We start from the raw sequence: 23024 nt of genomic DNA, 5'->3' as shown, positions 1-23024 counted from the left end.
TATACTACTTTTTAAAAGCTAACTAAATGAAAAAGCTATATTTTATTTCTGAAATAATGTTAAGTTCTTACTTTTTTGAAAGGTGAGGAAACTTAAGATTCTTAGCACCATTAGCTGTGCCATTTTATTTGTATGCACTGCATATAAACAAATCTTTTATCAGTGCAATAGCTGTTTGCCTCATTTTAGGTGCTAAATGAGATTTTTAGCTCTTGTTCTGGGTAAAATGAACAAAAAATTAAATTTCAGTGATAGTGTTACTAACACATTTGTCATGGCTTTCCATTTAACCCAGAAGAAATGATATGCAAAGTAATGTCTGTCTTTTTTTAAGAGACTACTTGGAAATGTATTCATGAAGTTTAAGGTAATGGTTTGCATGTGCTATTTACATTTGGCAAAGTCCTGAAAGGCATCTCAAAATGCTATTTCAGGTTGTTCTTTAATGCCATAGAATCATGGGAAAACTAGGTTTGGAAGGCACCTCAAGAAGCTATCAAGTCCAGCCTACTGCCCCAAGGGCAGGACCAAGTACTGTCTAAACCAACCCTGGTAGATGTCTGTCTAACCTATTCTTAAATATCTCCAGCAATAGAGATTCCACAACCTCCCTTGGCAATTTATTCCACTGTCTGACCACCCTGACAGTTAAGAACTTCTTCCTAATGTCCAACCTAAACCTCCCTTGCCGCAGTTTAAGCCCGTTGCCTCTTGCTCTATCCTCAGAGGCCAAAAAGAACAAGTTTTTTCTCCCTCCTCCTTATGACACCCTTTTAGATGCCTGAAAACCGCTATCATGTCACCCCTCAATCTTCTCTCTTCCAAACTAAACAAGCCCAATTCTTTCAGCCTTTCTTCATAGGTCACATTTTCTAGACCTTTAATTTATTCTTGTCACTCTTTTCTGGACCCTCTCGAATTTCTCCATATTTTCTTGAACTGCAGTGCCCAGAACTGGACACTCTACTCCAGCTGAACCCTAACCAGCGCAGAGTAGAGCAGAAGAATGACTTCTCGTGTTGTGGTCACAACATGACTGTTAATGAATCCCAGAATGTTTGCTTTTTTTTGCAACAGCATCACACTGACTCATATTTAGCTTGTGGTCCACTGTAACCCCTAGATCCCTTTCTGCTGTAGTCGTTCCTAGACAGTCTCTCCCCATTCTGTATGTGTGACACTGATTGTTCCTTCCTAAGTGGAGCGCTTTGCATTTGTCCTTATTTAACGTCATCCTGTTTACCTCAGACCATTTCTCCAATTTATCCAGATCATTTTGAATTGACCCTATCCTCCAAAGCAGTTGTAACCCCTCCAAGCTTGGTATCATCTGCAAACGTAATAAGTGTACTTTCTATGCCAATATCGAAATTGTTGATGAAGATATTAAACAGACCCCTGGGGAACCCCACTTGTTATACTTTTCCAGCAGGATTGAAAACCTTTAAGAACTACTCTCTGGGTACAGTTATCCAGCCAGTTATGCACCCACCTTATAGTAGCCTCATCTAAATTGTATGTGCCTAGTTTTATACAACTTATGCTTTATCTTGGTGGCATTCCATCTTTGGGATTTGCCATGATGACTCATATTCACAGTACATTTTTCAATACTAACATTCAGTGTTTTCTCTTGTATTTGAATCTAGGGGGTGACACTCTTGTTATGCTGAGGTCAGTGGGAGTTTTGCGACTGACTTCATTAAGAATAGGATCTCTGAGATTCTTGCACATAAACACAAGCCATTCAGTGAAAAACATGGTTTAGAGCCCAAGCCAAAACAAAATGTTGATAATCACACAGTTAAGTTGTACAATTTCACAAATATATTTGGAAGACCTTTTGCATTATACAATTGTACTTTGCCACTAATTTTATAAATTAGTCTCTCAAAATATTGTGAGCTTGTGTGTGTCATACTGTGGTGGTATCATGTGTTCCTGCTAAGGCACCTAATCCATACCTTTTGGAGTAAATGGAAAGACTGATTGACCTCGGTCTGCTTTCAACCAGGCCCCAAATACTGAGCCTTTATATCCATGTAGAAGTCACTGAAATCAATGGGAATTTGCCTGCATGGAGCTGCCTACGGATCTGAGGCTCCAGTTTTTGTATTGCATTTATCTACATTACTAATGAGTTTGTGAAAGGTACTCACATAGAAAACTCTTGATCAAAATAATCTGAGTGCGGTGATTCACAGATTTTTAAGGCTAGACAGACCATTGTGATAATCTAGTCTGACTTCCTCCATGATATATCTTTGAATATTACTCAGTACTAGTCCAACCATTTGACTGAACTAAAACATATATTTTAGAACGACTGAGACTCAGTTAGCAGATAGCTGTGAGTTGCCCAAGTTTGAACTACATGGATCTTTCATGGTTTTTGTCTATGATGTTACTAAGAGTTTTGGTTGTCCTGATGGTCTTCACTATAGAATAGTTTTATCCTGCACCCTAACACATTTAGCTTGAGGAGTACTCATAGTGATAGTTTTGTTCCCTTTCATATCTCTAATGTATAATAATTTGAATACCTAGAAACCAAAATTGGATTTACTTATGTTGCAATATTTAAAAAAGGTCCCCCTCTTACTCCATGGAGGTCTCTCTACAGGGGCTAGGGGAGGAGAAGGTGGGATTTTTCTACTGCCAGCTACTGCTGTTTGTAATGGTAGCAACAACACCCCCCAGCCCTGAGGGCCTAAGACAGTAGCCTGTTAGATGTTGTGCAAAGTCAGGCTAAAAAGATGAAGCATGTCCCAAAGAGCTTACAGCTAAGCCGGCTGCTGTGCTCTACTGCAGGGCGTCAGCAAACTTTTTAGAGCAGACCCTCCTTTCTGCCCGTGCAATTAGCAGCAGGTCCCACCCCCAGCCTGTCTAATGTCATCAACACTGCTGGAAGCGTCAGTTTATGTTGGGGGGGGGGGGGGAGGAAAAACCCTTTTCGCAGGTGTCAGTAGGTAGAACCTAAAAGCTTTATGACTCCCTGTACAACTGTGAACGTACACACACAAAACCAGTAACATTTCGACGGGTGAATAAGCGTGAGACCCAGCAACTGAGCAGGCTCTGCCTCTTACAAAAATGTCGCCCCCCCCCGCTTTGCGCACCCCTGTGCCAGAGACTGAGACACTACACACAAGGGGCAGGAAAAGATGCAGTAAGGGATAAGCTCTGCTGGTAGCACCCCCATGCTCGAGACTTCGGGGAGGCTGATGGCCGCTTCAGCTACAGCTCCCTTCTGGCAGCTGGGGCCGCGCAATCGGCGGCCGCTGCTCCAGGCGAGCGACTTCCTCGCAGGGCGCAGCTCCACCAGCAGAGGGCGAGAGAGAGCAGCGGGGGTTGCGGCGACAGCGAAGCGCCGCGGAGTCCGTCAAGCCGGGGGCTAGGGACTTCCTGTGGGGGCGGCAAACGACGGCTCAGCCCGCCCGCGCCGGCAGCTCCCCACTGCCAGGCGCTGCTTCCCCCCGGCCCGCGCTTCAGCGCCGCGCTGCCCCCACTCCCCAGGCGTGGGCGGCGGGGGTACGAGGCAGGGGAGGCTCTGCCAGCCCGGCCCCGCCCGCTGTTGCAGCGCGGCTCCCGGGCGGAGCTGGGGACGCTGGGGCAGCGCGCCACGCCTGAGCTGCAGGGCAGGAGGCTGTGGTCGCGCGCCCTCCCGGTGCTCCGGGACCGGGGTGGCTCACGTGGGCGGCTGCCGGCCGGCCTCTGAGTGTGTGTGTATGTGTGTGTGAGAGGGGGAGGCGGCTCGGCTCCCATGGGGGGCGGGGCCTGCGGAGGAAGGGGCGGGGCCGGGGCGGCTCCCCCCCTGCCCGAGAGTCACCCACCGCCCATAGAGGAGAGGGGCGCGTGCTCGCCCTTCCCTCTGCAGGCTGTGCGGCTAGTTTGCTCGGCATACGTCCTCCCTCCTCCTCCCCCTGAGAGGCAGGTGCAGCCGCGGGAAGCGGAGTAGGGGCGATGCAGAGCGAGCCCGCGAGCTGCGCGAAGGTAAAGCGGGGCTGCAAGTGTTTGTGCGGCTCCCGGTTTTAGGGGCGGGGAGGGGCGGGGGGAGAGAGGAAAGTGGGGGGCTTGCGAGCCGAGCGGGAGGAACTGGCAGCGGCTGAGAAAAAGGAGGGGAGTGAGGCGAGAGAAGCGGCGACGCGGGGAGACAATAGGAAAGAGACAGGGCGCTGGCAAAGTGCAGGAGGGCCGAGAAACAGGGCAGGAAGGAGGCAGGGAGAAGAGTAGAAAAGTAGAGAGCGGGGGGAGAGGCAGATCCTCCCCCCCGGTGCTGTGCAGGCGCCGCCGTGCCCCCTCTCTGGCGAGTCTGGCTAGTCCCTCCGTATTATGTCTGCACTTCGAAGGAAATTTGGGGACGATTACCAGGTAGTGACCACCTCTTCCAGTGGCTCAGGCTTCCACCAGCAGCAGGCAGCAGCAGCAGCCCCGAGGAGAAAGAGGCAGCGATTTGTGGACAAGAATGGTCGGTGCAATGTGCAGCATGGCAACTTGGGTAGCGAGACCAGCCGCTACCTGTCAGACCTGTTCACCACTCTGGTGGACCTCAAGTGGCGCTGGAACCTCTTCATCTTCATCCTCACTTACACTGTGGCCTGGCTCTTCATGGCCTCCATGTGGTGGCTCATTGCCTACATGCGGGGTGATCTGAACAAAGCCCACGATGATAACTACACTCCCTGCGTGGCCAATGTCTACAATTTCCCTTCCGCCTTCCTGTTCTTTATTGAAACTGAGGCAACCATTGGCTATGGCTACCGCTACATCACTGACAAATGCCCTGAGGGCATCATCCTCTTCCTCTTCCAGTCCATCCTCGGCTCTATCGTGGATGCCTTCCTCATTGGCTGCATGTTTATCAAGATGTCCCAGCCTAAGAAGCGGGCAGAGACGCTGATGTTCAGTGAACATGCTGTCATCTCCATGCGGGATGGCAAGCTTACCCTAATGTTCAGGGTAGGCAACCTTCGCAACAGCCACATGGTCTCTGCGCAGATCCGCTGCAAGCTACTTAAAGTAAGTGCATTGCCCTGTTCTTGCTCTCTCCTTGGTGCTCTCACATCATTCTGAACCATTCATGTCTCCCCACAGCTTTTGTTCTGCTGTCTCCTTCACAGAGCACATCCAGCTTCTCCTTCACTTTTCCTTTCTCCCCAGAACCTTCACACATCTCTTCCTCCTCCTCCTTCTCTTTAAGATGTGCCCGTTTCCTGTATTCCTCATGCTGCCTTTTCCTCCACAGAGCACTAACATTTCACTCTTCACCTTGCACTCACTCCCCAGAATTCTCTGACCTCTTCTTGCATCTTTGCCTGTTCCCACGCAGCACTCACACTGTCTTTTCTTTTCACCAGCACCCTTCTCCCCAAAAGCACTCTCAGTTCCTCTTCAGCTTTCCCACCTTTTCCAGAGAGCATTCAGGATGCTTTCTTCATCTTACCACTTCTGACTTCAGTACCTTCCTCCTCATCTCTCCGCAGCATTCATGTGTCCATTGTCTTTTTTTCTGCTCCTCCCCAAAGAGCACCCATTTCTCCTTCCTTTCTCCTTTTTCTTTTCTACAGTACTCTTGGTTTCATCACCTTAATTCTGAGCACTCCAATGTGTGCCTTCCTCCTCTGTCTTCAGAGCCCTCTTGTTCCCACCCTGTCTGAAATTTATCTTCAGTCATTCATCTTCATTTCCCAAGCATTAAATTCCCAAGTCAGAATTAATTTTTAAACTCCCCTTCATCCAGCTCAGTGTTTTAAACCAACATTTTTCTTTGTTTGCTTCTTCATATATCAGTCTTTGAGGTATCTTACAAAAGTATTTGCTACAGTTGGCCTTTAATATTTGGTGTCTGAACACTTTACACTAATTTATCAGCACATTTACAGTTTGGATACTATGTCTGTTCAGCACCCTAATATGTGTGTGTGTTTTATAGGTGAATAAAATAGGTTCCTGTCCTTAATATTGAAACCTACATTTTGAGCCGCTAACTAAGCAAGATCTGTTTTTAAAGAAAGCAGTATCTATTCAGACTTTCTGGTTATAGGTTTAGCTTTTGGTTTTGTCAGTTTTCTGGAGTCTCTCTTTTGAATACTCTTGAGGGCCAGTCACAGAGACGCTTATTTGTGCAGATAGTTTATCTTCACAGGAGGCCTGTTCTCAGAATGGTGGATTTGAAAATTGTATTGATGATTTGTACACCTTGTAAAGAAAACTGACTATTTGACTGACATTTTAAATGTCATGTAAAGATGTTAAATTGTAACTATCATAAACTTAGATGCACGTCAAAGTTGGTCCAAAACCTAAAAACAATTTAAAAATTTCTGTGGTGTTGTACAAGAAAAACTTGCATTTTAGTATTTTTTTTTAGCTCCTCATCTAAAACACATCAAAGTCCTTGGACAGACTCCATAACTTTCAAAGTTTCTAGGCCATAGCAATCCGAAAAATGAAATTGACTAGATGATGATTATACGTAGTCATGGACTAGAAAATAGATTTTCATTCCAATAAAATATTGAGAAACAACTTTTATTTTAATATTCTCAAGGGTTATTCGACACAAAGGTTAAGATATTCTCTCCCTCTACCCATCAAACCAAATTCTTTCATTAATTACACCAGTGTAAAATCACAGCAGTTCCATGGTTTTAGTTAAGGCCCCAATCCTGCAATTTGAAAAGTATTGGTAGAGTCCCATTAGTTTCCAAACAACGAGGCATATATGCCATAGTATGGTTAAATTGTGTGTGTGTGTGTGTGTGTGTGTGTGTGTGTGTGTGTTGAGGGGGAGGCAGTGATTCTTTTGGCAGACATGAGACAGTGTTCACTCAGGGCTGCCCCACAGCCCTGACTGGAAACCAGAGTCACAGTGTGTTCTCCCTCCTCCATCCAGGTGGTAAACGTTATGAAATAAGTGGAATTCCTGGTGTGAGGGACTTGGGAATGTACCCGCTTATTGTGCAGTCCTCTGCCTGAGGTCCATTGGGTTATGTGGATCTAATCTTGGACTCTTTTTAGCCCAGCAGCCGTACTGGAACCTGTTAAAGTTGTGACCAATGATATTTAAAACCAAAAGGTGAACGCTTAGGATTCTGTTTGGAAGGCGAAAAACCTCACACAAGTTTGCAAGTTTGTTATATGGGAAAAAATCCCTTCCAGAGCCCAAAGAAAACTTAGCAATCCATCAGTGTTTTTCTTGGCAACATAAGAGACCTGGCTTGCTAAATAAAGTTGGGCCTGAAAAGAGCCCAATATGGCTGCTCCCAAGCAGATATCCCCCCACTTTGCTGCATAGGGGACTGGGAATCAGCTGACACATTCCCACCCTCCATGTCCAGTAGCAGCAGCAGTGGACTCGACAGGTTCCCTCCCTGACCCCAGGGAACAGGGAGTGGGGATAGGAAGTAAGAAAGCAGCATCATCTTCCCCATCTCCTTTGCAGACATGCTGTGGGGGAGGGAGCATCTGGGGAAGTGCAGGAGCTGTGGCCTACCTGCTCTTGCCATGTCTCTCTCCCTTTCTCCCCCAGTTGTGGGGTGTCCCGGTTGCTCCTGGACCCATCAATGATGCACTCTGCCTGGCTAGATGGGCACCAGTGCAAGTGTATCCCTGCATGGATTCAGTGGCAGGATTGTGGCATTTGGGTCTCAACAATCATTTCCTAATGAAATTATTCTCTATTTTCTGTCATAGTTGGAGAACCAGGTCCATAGTTATATACTAATTCGTGGTAAAGCCTAACCTCCAAATTCAGTGTTAGCCCACACATTGTCCTCAACTTCAAAGAAATGATGGAGATTCGGTTGTTTCTTTTTTACTTTGCCAGGGTGGTTTCCATAGATCAAAACTGAACTACTTTGAGGAGGTGCCCTAGTTTTTCCTCATGGCAGCTATTTCAGATAATCTTGGTAATGAAATCAGATTTTAGTTGTGTATTTTCAATATCTGATTAAAGGGATTGTTTTCTATTAACAGTTTAAATTACTAAAATAAATTACTTGTGAAATACACTGTTAGTCTTCATCTAGTCTTTAGAGGGCACCAAAATAAACCATAGAACTGCTTTACATTATTAGAATGCACTATCCAATTGGAGGCCAGAGCAGACTACTGATTTTAACACAATCTTGTTTCAAATTAATTATCTTAAGGAATTCAGACATAAGGTACTCTTCAATAACAATTCTCCCTGGTGAATTAAAAAGGTATCCCTTTGTGTAATTTTGGCATGCCTCTTAAAAGGATTATACAACTTGCCATGATTCCACAAAAACTGCTTTTAGAACTTGCCGTGATTCCACAAAATTTAGCAAATATTACGGATGAGCTACCTTTTATGCTTGGTTTGGAAGAGTTGGCCAGTCTATGAGCAATATTTATTGTGAAAACTTTGTGGATATAAACTTGTCTTAGTATCAATGTAACAAAAAGTCAGTAAATGCATCATAGTATATTAAAAGAAAATCACATGCTGTAGTTAAACGCATAATAAAAATTGTACTGTAGAATGTTCATACATACCGTGCTACACAAACAGTAACAGTATGAAGCGTTTGTGTATTATGGTAATTTTTGGACTGGATCATGTGTTTGAGATTACATGAACTCCATGCCCATCACCCCTGATTGTGGGCAGGTGAGGTGCCTCACTTTTAGAGAGACCTTGTAGAGTGCTCTCTGCAAGGATGGAGATGTGTGTGGAGTGAGCTAAAGGAGAAGGGAAAATGAGAGGCTATAAAATGCAGATGTCAAAGAGCTCTGCAGGGTATATTCTGAAAAGTTAGTGAATCTCTCTGCATTTTGGATCTTCCAACATGCACAGGTTGTGGGAGCTAAGCCTAGAGCATGTTGGACAAAGCTTGGCTCCTGGACAAAATTATGTGACAACTCTCACTGCAGAATTTTATCTCCTAGGGAAAGGAAATCTTCAACAGAGTACTGAAATGTGTAAATAATCTTTTAAAAATCTTTCCCATTTCAGTATAGTTCTGGAATGATATGCCAGTATTTCAACATGGAAAACATTTTCCTTTGATCTGTCTGACCTCTTTTACGTTTTTCTTTGAGGAACACAGGAAGACATGAGTTTCATTAACCTTTGACATGAGTAATTGGTTTATCCCTAGACTAAGTCATCTGATGGGAATCTCAGTTACCTCATGACCTGTTTTTTTAATTTCTGTGAGGATGCTTATTTGATGATTTTTTTTTTTTAATTACAATTTGTCACAAAATGTAAGTTCTGGAAAACTTAGTTTTGAGGGGTTTGAATTTTTTGACAAACCCCCAAACCTGTTGAAGAATTTTGACAAAAAGTGAAATCAGTCATTTTTGTTGATTCCTTTCTCTCTTTTCCCCTTTTCCCTGTCTGAAATATATATTTCCCAGATTGCTCAGGTTAACTATACCAAGTTCATTTGAGATCACTTGCAAATGTATGGGAGTACTCTTATAGTCTTGCTCAGGTTAGATAGGATCTCTTCCAAAATAATGTAATACCTGATTATATCACAGCTGTGAAATGTTACGTGCTTTTTTCCTCCCTGTAGCTGACCATGTGACTTTTTTTTTGATACACAAGACACAGATAACACATTTAAAGTGAAGCATGCAGTTCAGTAAAGATTCTACCCTTCTCTAGTGTAACTTTAGGGGTATTCTGACCCTAGTTTAGGGTACCAGGGAGAGTAAGCGATGGCCATCATATGCGGGATAGAATGATTCCATAACGTGATTTGGACACCCAAAGAACATTATGCGGTTTTGACTAGACTTTTCTGCTATATGCTGACTGGCTGTTTGCTCTAGCTCTCATTTCCCCTCCCTCCCAACCTCTTCACCTCAACTTTCAATACATCCAAAACACACCTGCCCTGCAGGGATGAAAGGTAGGGCCTGACATGAAAAGTTTGCTCATACCTGCGTTAGGACTAGTAGCTGGAGAGGGGCAGGGAGTGTATGAAGCTGGGGCTTCTTCATGTACCAGCATGCTGAACTGTCTGTGTGGGAGTAGTGAGCATACTGTCTGTTGAAAGGGTGCAACAAACTGCTTCCCACTTCCAACACAACCAGAATGCTTCTGGCTTTATTCGTGGGTTGGTGGTGTAGCACTTCTCCTTATTTGTGATGTACATATAATGCAGTCAGGCATCAGAAGTTTTGCAAGTCTATGAAGTATCATGAATCTTCCATGATATGGTCAGTGTTGTCCATCTCAATAAATCAAAAGTCATGACTTGAACTCTGTTGAGGTAAAATCAGAGTTCAAAGCCTCATGAGATTGCCTCCATAAATCATGAGACTTTTGGAAACCTCAGTGAAGCACGTGTTTTTATTTTATTTTTAAAGTTCCCTTCAAGTCTTCTGGATGTGAATGTGAGATAATTTCAGGTTGAAAAGTCACCCTTTAAAGCACACAAAAATACATGCATCTTTCTCGGCTACTCAGAGGGAGACTTTAATTATGATCTCGTCACCCCTAAGCTGTGACAGCTTTATACATTTTCCAATTATGTATTGACTCCTCTCTGCCTTGATGCTCCCAAGTGCTTATCTTTTCCCTGGACACACAGCAGTACTGCTTCCCCAGCTCTCCCCATACCTTGCCTTTATGCTTCCTGGGAGTTCTATGCCTGGATCCCAAGCAACACTGCCTTCCCCTTTCCCACTGCTACGACAAGCCTGAGGGAGGTGCCTTTTGAGACCATCATCTTCTACCCCATCATGGTTTTCTGCACCCTCTTCAACCTCCCTTCTCTCTGCACTCCTCTTCCCCCAGCAGCATTCTGAGTATTTATAAAAAGTAATAAGCTGTCTGTCCATCTTTCATTATGATTTCCTGAGACTGGTAAGTGAGCATTCCTGAATCACTAGTCACAACGAAACGGACAGTGGTGCAAAGTTGAGATCTGTGTCCAACAGGGTTACAGCAATTGCTGCTGCTGGCTGCCAAAGCCAGAAAACCTCTATATACCTACTGTCTTCCTGGTTTTCCCTGGCGAGGAGGCTGCTGGGAGGGATTAGGCAGTGGTTGCAGGGGCAGAAGTTCAGGAAGGGGGAGTAAAGCTCAGCTTCCATGCAGTAACCAGTTGTCCACCTTCAGCACCCCTTTTAGCTACCTTAATAACGTCAACATTTTTCTGAGCCCTGCACCACTTTCTGAAGCCTCCACAACCAATTTGAGTTTTATGTAGCTCCATTCTCCACCTTCACCAGTGCTTAAGGCAGGCTGTGTTGCCTTTAAACTGAAGTTTATGGTTGTATGCAAATTATTGTCATGTCAGTCGTTAAGTACAAGACCATATTCAATTGCTTTGTGTTTTTGTATTACTGAAGTGACCACAAAAGAAAACAAAAGCAGTTTCCTTCCAAACATATCTGGTGGCCCAGCTATTTGATTTTGGCAAAAAATAGTGTTTCTTTCAGAAGCACAGACAAGGATATTTATGTGGGTGTGTTTTAGGTGTTTAATTTGATATATGTACATAAAGTTCATTGTTTTGTAGTAAGATGTGATATCAGAGGCAATTCAGTCACTCCTATCTGATAGATATGAATTCATTATTTTTGTAAAAATATTATAGTATATCAAAGGCTTTTCTCACACCACCCCCATATTTCAGAGCTAAAACTTCAGGGCTAATAAGTATACCCTGTGATTATACTGTCAATCAGAAATATGATTTTTTTGAGATACTGGCTTTAGGATTTTCAATGTAGCTTTAAAATGCAAAGGACCATCTCCTGGGATGGGACCATAAAAATAAGTAACAGGCAGTTGCATCGTAGAACAAATATATTACTGAGGGGTTCTGATGACATTACCAGCTATTTTATTTAAACTATTATGTTGCTCCAGTCTCAAAATGGAATTATAACGCTATAATTTAACAATTAAATCAGATGCATCAAAGAGCTGGAGTGCTCCAGGGTTCTTATTCATGTACTGTTCTGGTTTGGTTTACCCTGACATCTCATAGAAGAGTCCTCATTTGTGTGTCTTTCTTTCCTTCCCTTTTCTGGCCTTTGTCCCAATGCTGAGTGAAGGGGTCTTTCAGTTTCAGAAGCTTTTAATATATAGCTGGATCTTTCAGGCCAACCAGTATGACTTTCTCTGGTTGGATTTTGTAATTCACTGCTATGCTGCCTGTAATATGTTTAACGCTGCAATCCAAGGACAGGTGTACATATACAAACACTTTAAATATATGCAGATACAGTTTTATGTTTATAAATGTTTACGGTCCTAGTATAATTACTAATGCTTCTGAATTATAACAACAAAAGACATAATTAAAGGAAATAATAGAAGCTGGATCCTGCCAACATTACAGAATGTAATTTCACTAGTGTGTGTAACCCCTTTGGGTATGTCTACACTAGAGAGTTTTGTCAACAGATCCTGGGGAGCATCCACATTACAAAAATGTTCTGTCAACGACAAATCAACAGTGTGTGGCGCTTCTCTCCACAGTGTTCTGCCATTTGCCCCATGAGGCAGAATGCCCCTCTCAAAGGATTCTGTTGACAGAAAGCCAATGTGGACCTTTCAGGGGACCTTCTATTGATAGAAAAGTACTCCATGATTGCTGGCCAGCTGCCGTGGGGAGGGGTGGGATGCCCAGTCCACAGCAATCCCAGCTCTGTGCTTCCTGTGACCGGCCATTCTTAAAGGTGCAGGGAGCCCTGGAAGCCCGTGGCAGGAAGCTGAGAGCAGGGAAGCAGCCCAGCAGCACTTTGTCTGCTCCGTGCCCCAGAGCTACTCCTTTCAACTGATCCCAGCTACGTGGCAGCGATCCAGCCAGCACATGATGCCCCAGGGCCCTGTAGGGAGCAGCTTGAGGTGGTCCCAGGAGCCCTGTGGGGGACAAAATGCCGGGCCTGTCCTGGACTGGGCCCGAGGTCCAGAACTTAATTAGCCTGCGGGCTGACGAGGAGACCTTCCTGGACCCCTCAGCAAAGAGGCACAATGCACCCGCCTCTGCCCGGCTGTCCACCACCCTGGTGGCACAGAGCCATCCAGCCTGTACCCTGGAGCAGGCATGGGCCAAAGTCAAGGAGGTAAGGCAGGGGTACATGTGAGCCCAGGATGCCAGCTGGATGTCAGGGGCAAGACCTGCCACCTGCCCTTACTACAGCTCTGCCAGCTCCTGGGGGGTGATGACACCTCCCCTCTGACCATCCCTGTGGACACTGCAGAGGAGAGTCCGTCCCGCTGCAGATGGTGCCTCAGGAGATGGAGGAGCACCCTGGGACTCAGCCCCCGCCCAGTCCCGCCAGAGCCAGACAGAGGATCCGAGGCTGGGGCGGCACCCAGATCATCACCTGGGCATTGGGCCCTTCCAGCCAGGCCACCTCCAGGGCATCGCTGGAGCTCTTTGAGGGTCCCTCCAGTAAGTACCCCGTGTTTCGCATGCCACAAGCCTCTCCAGGCCATCTCGGGCTGGACCTCACGCTGTGGGTCTGGCACGTGGAACCGTGTGCAAGGCAGCATGTCCCACTCTGACCTAGCAGGCAGCACCTGGGCACGGGTGCCAGCCTGCTGTCAGCCTCAGAGGAGCCTGGATAAACCCCAGGCCTGGGGGTCAGGGAAGGGGCACCAGCCCCTGCCACAGCTGGAAATGGGCTAGCCATATGGGCACCGGCCTGACCCCAGACACACCGAGGAGGGCAGCTCCTCACCCCCCCATGCGGGGGCCCCTCTGTGGCCAGATACCCGACCTTGGCCATTAGCCCATTGAGTGGTGGTCAGAGGGGGGCTGGTCCGCAGTGGTCAGCCCAGTCCCAGTGGCACCACGGACTCCCTGTGTGTCAGGGCTTGCCATGCAGGCCACACATGGCTGTGCTCCCAGGACATCCCCATCCTTTGGCCCTGGAGGGGCGGGGGCATGGTGGTGGTGGTTGATGCTCATGGTGGGGGGGCAGGGCCTCAGGGACTGCATTGTGTGAATGGCTCACCATCTCTCCTCCTTGTCTTCCTTACAGCTGCTCCTGCACCATCCAAGAGCTGGGCCAGCCCCACTTCACTACCAAGGCCAGCCCATCCTGACACTGGAGCAGGGCAGTCCAGAACAAGCACTAGGCCCAGTCAGCACCCCACCACCGTGAGGGTGGGCCCACATACGGAGGGAATGTTGCTGGCCAAACAAGGACCTCCAGAGGGCCCCCACTTCTCCATTCTGGAGGCTAAAGAACCTCCCTGGAGTGGTGGCTGCAGGATGACCAGGAGCGGTGGGCCTAGAACCAACTGATGTCCTGCTTTGACACCACCACTGGTGTCTTGTGGGACCTCTTGGCCCGGTGACCTGCAGCTCCTGTCCCCAGACCCTCTGTTGCCCTGCCCCTGCCAGCCATCCTGCAGACTGTCCTGGATCAGCTCCAGTGGGAGATGGCCAGGGCCACCCTTCCTTCTCCCCAAGCCCCGCCACAACTCCGCTGCCTCCATAGCTCCTCATGTTCCTGGTCCCAGCCCTGGCCCGATGGGGACCCTGAACCCGCAGCGGGAGGGAATCCTGAAGCTGATGCCACTTTAGGTTCTGCTCCCCCATGGGGTTGTGACCACCCATGCCCTCCTTGGACTGATGTTCCCTCACCCCCTGTCCCAAGCACCCCCTCCCCACTGTACAATAAACTTTCGTTTACCTGGTGTTTGATCAACCAGAACACACCGATAACTAGCAGAATGCTGACAAACCCTAAGGCATGACTTGGTTTCCCCTCCTCCTTTTTTTTCAGACAGTCTCAGTGTGCTGCATGTGCCAACCCAGGTTAAGCAGGTTTATTGGCAGGCCTCCCTCTCCTCCTCCACAATGTTGTGGAGGGCACAGAACACTGCCACAACTTGGGGCATGTTGTGCTGCTTCATATCCAGCCAGGAGAGGAGGAACCAGAGGCGTGCCTACAGGTGGCCGAAGGCAGACCTGGCCTGCTGCTATGCCTGGTTGAGCTGGGCATTACACAGTTCCTGGCTCCGGTCCAGCTGGCCAGTGTAGGGCTTCATGAGCCAGGGCATGTAGGGGTAGGTGGCATAGTAGCATGTTCACATCCCCGACTGCCAGCTCCTGGTGGGGGACAAAGGTACCTACCTCCATCCTCTGACAGAGGCTGGATTTGCAGAATGCCTGCATGTTGTGTGCCTGGCCTGACCACCTGATATAATGTCAAGGGACTATCCCCAGTGCTCAACCAGGACCTGCACCATGATGTAGTAATATCCTTTTCAATTGATGAACCTGGTTGTGCTGGGGACTGGGGCATGGATGAGAAGGTGGTACTTGTCAATCACCCCAAAACAGTGGGGGAACCAGGGTGGTGAATCCAGCCATGACTCTGTCCATGTCTTCCAGACGGCCGACCCTCCACAGCAGGATGGTGTTGATGGCTGTCATGACCTACGAGGGGGGGAGACTGAACACATGTCGGGGACTGAGGGGGCTCCCCTGCCTCCTCTCATTCACTCTCCACCAAGGTCTTCAGGAACCGCCTGTGTGAGGCCAACCCCCCGCCCCCCCAGCAGCAAGGCTGTGTGAGGGTGGGACAGCATGATCCCATGGGGATTGGGCTTCTCTCCCATCCAACCCCTCAAATCCCCTGACCCCACTCCCTAAGGGGCCCTCTTGGGCAGGACACCTCCCTGTGCAGGGCCTGCAGCCTGAGAGTGCCTTACCTGTATGAGTATGGCCCCAGAGGTGGACTTCCCCATGCCAAACTGGTTCCCAGCAGAGGGGTAGCTGTTGGGGTTAGCGAGCTCCTAGAGGATGATGGCAACCTGCTTCTCCAGGAGGATGGCGGGGCCACAGCTTGGTGTTCTGTCTCCAGAGGGTGGGTTCGAGCCAGATGCAGAGCTCCAGGAAGGTGGCCTTCTGCATTTGGGAGTTCTGGAACTACTGCTGGTTGTCCCACTGCCCCATGACCAGCCGGTCCTATCAGTCAGCACTGGTGCTGTACCACCAGACCTGCCTGGTCACTTGGCCCGCTCACCCAGGGGTCAAGCACAGATGAGCCCATACAGCAGCAAGGGCATGCTCCTCGATCTTGGTGTCTGGGTCGTCCTCCCTGGGGAGCAGGAGGAGGATGGCTGTGGGGCAGTTCAGCAGAAGCTGAAGCACTTCTGAGGGGGCTGCTCTGGCAACATAGCTAGCTAGAAAGTGTGTGAGCCCTGTTTTAGCAGCTGTGGTGTCCCTCAACAAGGTAGGTAAGCCTCATCATGGGGAGGGAACAGGCATCGGGAGGAGACCTTCAAGAGTGCACCTCGCTGGGGCTCCTGGAAGGGCTCGCCAGCCTTGCGACTCTGTCTACAGTGTTCCAGATGGCCGTTCTATTGAGAGACTGGCCGCTCTCCGTTGACAGTGGATCGCTCTTTCGGTCTGCTTTTGGAGCTTGCTGTAATCTGTTGACAAGGTTTGTCAGAAGATATCGTCTGACAGTAACTTCTGTTGACAGATCACTCTAGGGTAGACATAGCCTTTAATTTAAAGAAGACTGTCCATGGGAGTACAGTTGCATGCAGGATCAGGCCTACATCAATATTGAATAGTTTTTAAAAGTATTACAAATACTGCCTTAAAATAGGCACTTCCTGTTGATCACATATGTCAAAAAATTCTTATTGGCAGATGTGTCAGTTTTTGACTTATTTTGTCTTAATAAAAGTGAACTAATTTCTCTATTTTTAGAAGGTAAAGTTGTCAGTAAAATTGATTGCCAGCAAGTCTACAGTGATCTGTACTAGTCGGCATAGAGCACAACTAAGAAAGGGATATAAGGAATCAGAGCAACAGCAGGAGGTGGGAGAGAAGAAGGGAGAAATATGGCAGAGCAGCAGGAAAGGAGGTGTATTGACTCAATAGGAAGAGGAAAAGAAGAGAGAGATATGGTAACAGAATTGCGAAGCATCCTTTGTTAATATACATTGTGTGTAAATTTTCAGATTACTAATTTATAGAAAGTTGTAATTTTTGCTCAAGATCATGCCTGCATTAACAAATCATTTCACTTAGTTTACTGCCTGACCCACATGATGGAATATAGGACATGAAATTGTTATATTTATTTCCTGAAGACCGGAGAATTGTCCCTTTATAACCTGTTCATTTATGAGGTTAAAATTAATTAGAAATAAAATGGAAGATTTCGCCATATGTTATAAAGCCAGAAGGGACCATTTTGATCATTTAGTCTGACCTCTCTTGTATGACACCGGCATTGGGACTTTTCCAAATTATACCTGTTTAAACTAGAGTGTGTCTTCTAAAAGAAATCTTTATTTTCAAATGTCCAGCGATTGAAAAAAAAATGTAACACTGCCTTTGATAAGTTGTACCAATTGTTTGTTAAAATTGTGTACAGGATTTCAAAGCTGAAAATGTCCTGGTCTTGCTTAAATTTAAACTTTATACATCTGAGTAGTCACTTGCTCAGGTGAGTAGTTCTTACTCATTCAAGTAAGGCCACTAACATCTGAGGAGTGAGTTGTGTGAGTAGGGACTCACCATGTGGGAAAAAGGTTTTTGCAAAGCAAGCTTCATCAGTACTGGAAATTTGAAATCTAATCCAATTTTTAAAAAATGTGGTAAAAGTAGTTTCTGGTTCTGTCCCTGCTCTTGAATTCTATCATTTTTTTTCATTTTTATTTTCTTTAACTATCACATTTTCCTATTTAACAAACAAACAAACCCCCAAATCAAACCTTTTCCCTCCCATCCTCTGTTGCAGAGTGAACAGTTCTCACAAACAGAAAAATGAGATGCTAAGGATCCCAACCTGCATTTGCCTTTTCATGAGAAGACTGCTGTGTCCACTTCAGGATTGGGGCTTGACCCTACATGTGAAACAATAAAACCTAACTCTATGCAAATTGGTCTCAAATGGACAAAGTAAAACAACCTGGAACTATGACATTTCCCCATGATTTACAGCAAGCTTAGGTGTTGTAGCAATCACTGGTTAAAATACTGCAGACTGAAGTGTGCTTTAAAAAAAAGATTAACAATCTCCTGTACACTTTGAAATATGTACATCTTGAATAATCAACACAACATGTAGTCTATAAAGCAAAAGTTTAAATTAAATCAGATTAAAAAGTGTCAACAGTGGGATGGTATTTCTTATCTTTATGGGTATGGGCATAAATATGACCTATTAAAGTACAGAACACAGAAGTTATACATTTTTTAACTAATGATGCTGCCTTATTGAAGAAGATGAGGGTGATCAAAGATAGAAGAAAGTGTCAATTGTCATAAAGATTTTCAAATCTGTGCATTTTCCAAAATGTTTAAGAGTAGAGTCTATGTGCATCGTGATTTGCCGAACTGCCTTTGATATTCCATTTCTGCTGCCTACTAAATAGAATTCATGATGACTTGGCATTAAACCTAGAAAGCTTGCATCCTGTTTTCCCTTGTTCAATAACAAATGGAATCACAAAAAAGAACAACATGGAGGAAACATGACCTGTTTTTGATAAAAGGGAGTTTTAGCTGCTTTTGATAGTCTTGTGATTGTATTTTAAATATAAAACAAATCATAGGAAACAATTGAAGGGCTTGTCTGCATTAGCCTGTAGTTTCAGTAATGGGGCTGTGGTTAGCAGTGTGAACCAAAGTACTGGACTGTGACTCCCCTGTGTGGATGATACTGGGACCAGCTGAAAGTTTGTATTTATGTAATCCTCTTCAAACAAAGTTACGTTAATGTGGATTATGAACCTTTTAATTCACATCTGACATCCGCATGAGGGAGTGTGCATGCAGCACATTGGTATTCACTGCTATGCATTTTTAAGTGGTAGCTGTATTTGTTTTGGCAAAAGCAACAGGGAACTCAGAGACTAACCATTTTATTATGGCATAAGCTTTTGTGAGTTGTTAGATTTTAAGGTGCCATTGGGCTTGCTGCTGCTGCTGTTATTCAGGCCACTGTGGTCTGAACTGCAGGGCAGAGTAGAAGTGCCCTGAGAATCTATGCATAAGATAATAATAAAACTCGCAGCCTTTATTTACAACTTACAATTGCCAATGTAGAGATTGCTATGGTGAAATTTACCCATTTTTGTGAAAGAGACACAAGTTTCCAGTGCTGTAGAACTGCCATGGTTCTGCTGCATGACTGGCAAGAAAAGAGGACTTCACACTCCTTGCATGTAATAGGGATGGGTTCTGTGACTGTGGTGCAAAGGCCGGCATGGGTGTGGCATTTTGGTGTCAGGCATTGCTAGCATGTTTCAGATGACACAGATGGTAGTTCAAGGGGTGGAATAGTAATGACCTGCCACATTTAAATTAAATGTGCAGTTTTTTTAAACAGCGTTCACTTGCGCTGAAGCCTTCAACTTCAAAATAGAAGTCTGAGACTATTTTTACAAATTCGTTGTGAGGTTCTTCAAAGATAGATTATGGAAAGGCACTTGACAGCCATTAACTACAGCAACAAATACTATTCTGTATGCTGTGCAGTTGTGCACACTGCTTAAATATTTATTATAGAGTAAAAAACTTTTAAGGGAATATTTTAAAATATGTTCTCTACCCACATTTATATTGCCATTAATCATTGATTTGATACGCTCATATTTTGTTGAGTAATCCAGTAATACATTTAAATGTGGTTGATTTATGTAATAAGTGTAGTATAATAAAAGGCCTATATGTGACCGTTTCACTCTTTGGTCTTCTGAATGCATTCTGTGTCATGCAATGATTTTCATATTAGATGTGAACATGTATACTCCAGTGGCAATAAGTTTAACCAGTTCCTCCTTTTTTGGTGGTACTTGCTGGTAGTAACTGCACCTTGGCAGCCCTAGCCGTGGGATTGGATAGGGAGGGCAGGTGGGGAGCCAGCTGAGCATTAGCTCCTCGTTTTCACAAACTAAAACACCAAGTTTAACTTACAGAAGGGGCAGCATTACACTCTCTGAGTGCACAGATGCTTATTAATGGCCGGAATCTGCCACCCTTATTCTCAGGGAGTGGTACCTTGCATAAGAAACAGTCCCATGAACTTGATTGCAATCACTTGTCACATAGGAGGGCTGCAATTAGGGGCACTTTTGAAATTTCCTCTCTGCGTTTTTTGTGTGGCTTTTCAGAGAACTCTTGCTGGCTTTTCTCTGGAGCCCCTAGCCAAACGTGCAGCTTTAGTAGGCTCAGGGAGGAGCTGCCATTGTATGGCTCCTTCGTTTGACTGAGCTGTTCTGTAAATCTCGTGCTGTGAATGAGCTGCAGACTGGATTAGAGATGCATTTATTTTTCTTTGATTTTATTTCCTAACTTTTCAGCATGGCAGTGCCCCTGGTGTCCTGGTGGCAGAATCACCAATGATGTACACCCACTTTTGTAATTTGCGTTAACAGGCATTTTTCCAAGGCTCATGTGTGAGTGAGCTACAATTGTAAGACATGTTACAATTGTAAGACATCATAAATAATTCATGCATGTTCCGTATGATCAACGTTGGGTTTCTGCCCGTTTTTCTATAACATAGCTGCATAATGGTTTGTTTGGATTTTGTCTCAAATAATTGATAGTGCAAAGTGTTGGCAATGATGTGAAGTGCTGTCAAGCTGTCTTGAATATTGCTGTACTAGCGGTGATTTCTTCTCTCTTTTTTTCCTGCATGCTTGTCTAGTCTCGGCAGACACCTGAGGGCGAGTTCCTCCCTCTCGATCAACTTGAACTGGATGTAGGTTTTAGCACAGGAGCAGATCAACTTTTTCTTGTTTCCCCACTTACAATCTGCCATGTGATTGATGCCAAAAGCCCCTTCTATGACCTCTCTCAGCGAAGCATGCAAACTGAACAGTTTGAGATTGTCGTCATCCTAGAGGGCATTGTGGAAACAACTGGTGAGTAAAAACCACAGACAATCCAGGAAAACGTGTGTGTGTGTGTGTGTGTGTGTGTGGTTTATAACTTTGTTGCTTTTTCCAAAAGTGAAATAGATTTTTACAGTGTCTTTTATTCTGTTGTTGTAGAATGTCGTTAATCAATACAAGGTAACTGTGTGCTTATTTTCATATGAACTACTTATTATTAGAGTGATGGTTTTCAAAACTAAAACATATTTTATAATTATGGTGCCCACTCCCCCCCCCCCCCCAAGGGAAAAAAAACCCACACCCAGTAAATATCCGTAGAAATTGTTTCAGCTTCTTAAATGTACCTGCATTAGGCCTTCTGGAAAGTAGAAAATAAATGAAAGATGCATGCTGGTCTGTTCTCATTGCAGTCTTTACTGAAGATGAATGTATTTTGTTTGTTGCAAGGTACATGCATGATTGTGTTGGAATTACTAGTGGACAGAATCATCAACAGGTTTCTGTGCATACTAATAAGCATGAGCCCAATGAAAGAATATGTAGAAAAAAGATTTAGGAAAATCTTCTATTTTTCAGCTCATGTTTTTGTTTTTAAATATGTCCATACTACCCACATGTAATGGTTGAGGGAGGGTGTAATTTAAAATAAAGAGAAACTTTGAAATTAGTTTCCTGTAAGGGAGAAAAATATACTGGGCGTAAACAAGGGAGTATATTTTATGAAGAATTTATGATGCATTATGTATTTTAATTGAAACAGACTGTTCTAATTCCAAGGATTGTAAGCAATAATGGAATTCAAATATTCATTCTCTGGTTACAAGAAGTACAAGATTTTTGAGGATGGAATATTTAATAGTATAGGTCTATGACCATGTGAACAAGAATCTGTATGCACAGAGGTCATGGCAGGATAGGAGCCAAAGGACCACGCTCAGAGTCCTTGAATAAATTCAGTTCAGGTTCTTCTGAAGTCAGTAACAACAGAATTAGGTCATCTTTGCTGCTGAATCTTTGGTTGGAAGAAGGTCAGTTTTCACAGTGGAGGGTGCTACATATAACACTAACTGATACAGTATTTGTTTGCATGGGTTTCTGGACTGAGGATGCTGTGTATAGGTCATCACCATCTGTATCTGTGGAAACTCAATCACATGATTTTTACATAGAGAAGTTTCTGCAGTTTCTGAGATGAGGAAATATCATTTAGTCTCTTGAGGGGCTTCTGTGCACCATTTGGGAATACTTCCACAAAACACAGCCTCATATACTGCACGCTAACTTCTCTTTTTATTGGATCCATTAAATAGACTTTTCTAATGATGTGTACATTCTAAGTTTAACTGTGCTCTTTGTATCATTTTTGACCAGTGTGAACTCTTCCTTGCTCTAAGCAAGTTACTGCTGTAATATTTTCACTAAGGAGGACTAGATTTGGCCACACCCTATATCATCTTACGATAAATGAAGACTAATAAGGAACTTTCCTTTTTTTGCTTTGATTTGGGGAAAGTAGATTAGTTCTAGGGAAACAAAATGGGTTTGGACAAAAATGGACAGAGTTCTCTGTCAGTACTAACAACATGTGCTTTCATGAGGCTTCACAGAAGATAGGGTTTAAAGCAGAAGTTTTCCTCCGGATTTGGGCAGCAGGTGCATCTTGATATGTGTTTATCATAAAGAGTGTATCTTAAATTGAAGAGTATTTCCATTATCCCAGTGCCATTTTCTGGCTAATATGATGCAAATGATTGTGACTATGGTTCCTAAGTGCCCTGCTGTCCACTTTCCATTATTGTGAGAGGTTGGGATACCTCCTTGAAGAACCAGGTAAGGGTTGTATAAAAAGTACTGTTTCATTTTAAAGTTCAATAGAGAAACAAGTGGACAAAACCAAACCAACTGCCCCCTTCCATTTCAACCGTATAAAATACTCCTTCTACCTACCTTAGAAGTGATGCGCTAATCTGTTAGTCAAACAAGTATTAAAACTCCTGGCCTCACTGAAATCAATGCAATAAGTCCAATTGACTTCAATAAGGCAGGATTTCAGCTCTGAGGCATTCCTTACTGTTACAGCCAAGTTTCTGCATGCTCCTTTACTTTTTGCAGTTGCTTAAGCGCTTCCTTTAGCGGTTCCATTCAACCCTCCTGATCATTCTGATCTTGAGAATTGCTTAGCAAAGGGGATTGGAGCTATATA

General features: G+C 44.9%; 1 protein-coding gene across 9 annotated transcripts in view; it reads left to right on the top strand.

Moving 5' to 3' along the window:
• Nucleotides 1-3861: 3861 nt before the first annotated feature.
• The window catches only part of KCNJ3 (potassium inwardly rectifying channel subfamily J member 3), a 178755-nt gene continuing 159592 nt past the window's right edge, over nucleotides 3862-23024 (top strand). For 7 of the 9 annotated variants that reach the window (XR_012646389.1, XR_012646390.1, XR_012646391.1 and 4 more), the window contains exons 1-2: nucleotides 4093-5019; nucleotides 20632-20848. Coding sequence is in view for 5 of the 9 variants with exons in the window: in XM_075001065.1 (XP_074857166.1) it covers nucleotides 4333-5019; nucleotides 20632-20848 (904 nt within the window). In the remaining 4 variants the exon portion in view is untranslated. Of the gene's footprint in view, nucleotides 3994-4092; nucleotides 5020-17715; nucleotides 17846-20631; nucleotides 20849-23024 lie in introns of those variants that run through there. The other 2 variants (XM_075001068.1, XM_075001069.1) reach the window with 2 other exon arrangements.

This window comes from Carettochelys insculpta, chromosome 8, assembly GCF_033958435.1.
Source record: "Carettochelys insculpta isolate YL-2023 chromosome 8, ASM3395843v1, whole genome shotgun sequence".
Lineage (NCBI taxonomy): Eukaryota > Metazoa > Chordata > Testudines > Carettochelyidae > Carettochelys > Carettochelys insculpta.
The sequence above is the reverse complement of the archived record's forward strand: the minus strand, read 5'-3'. Positions and strand labels throughout refer to the sequence as shown.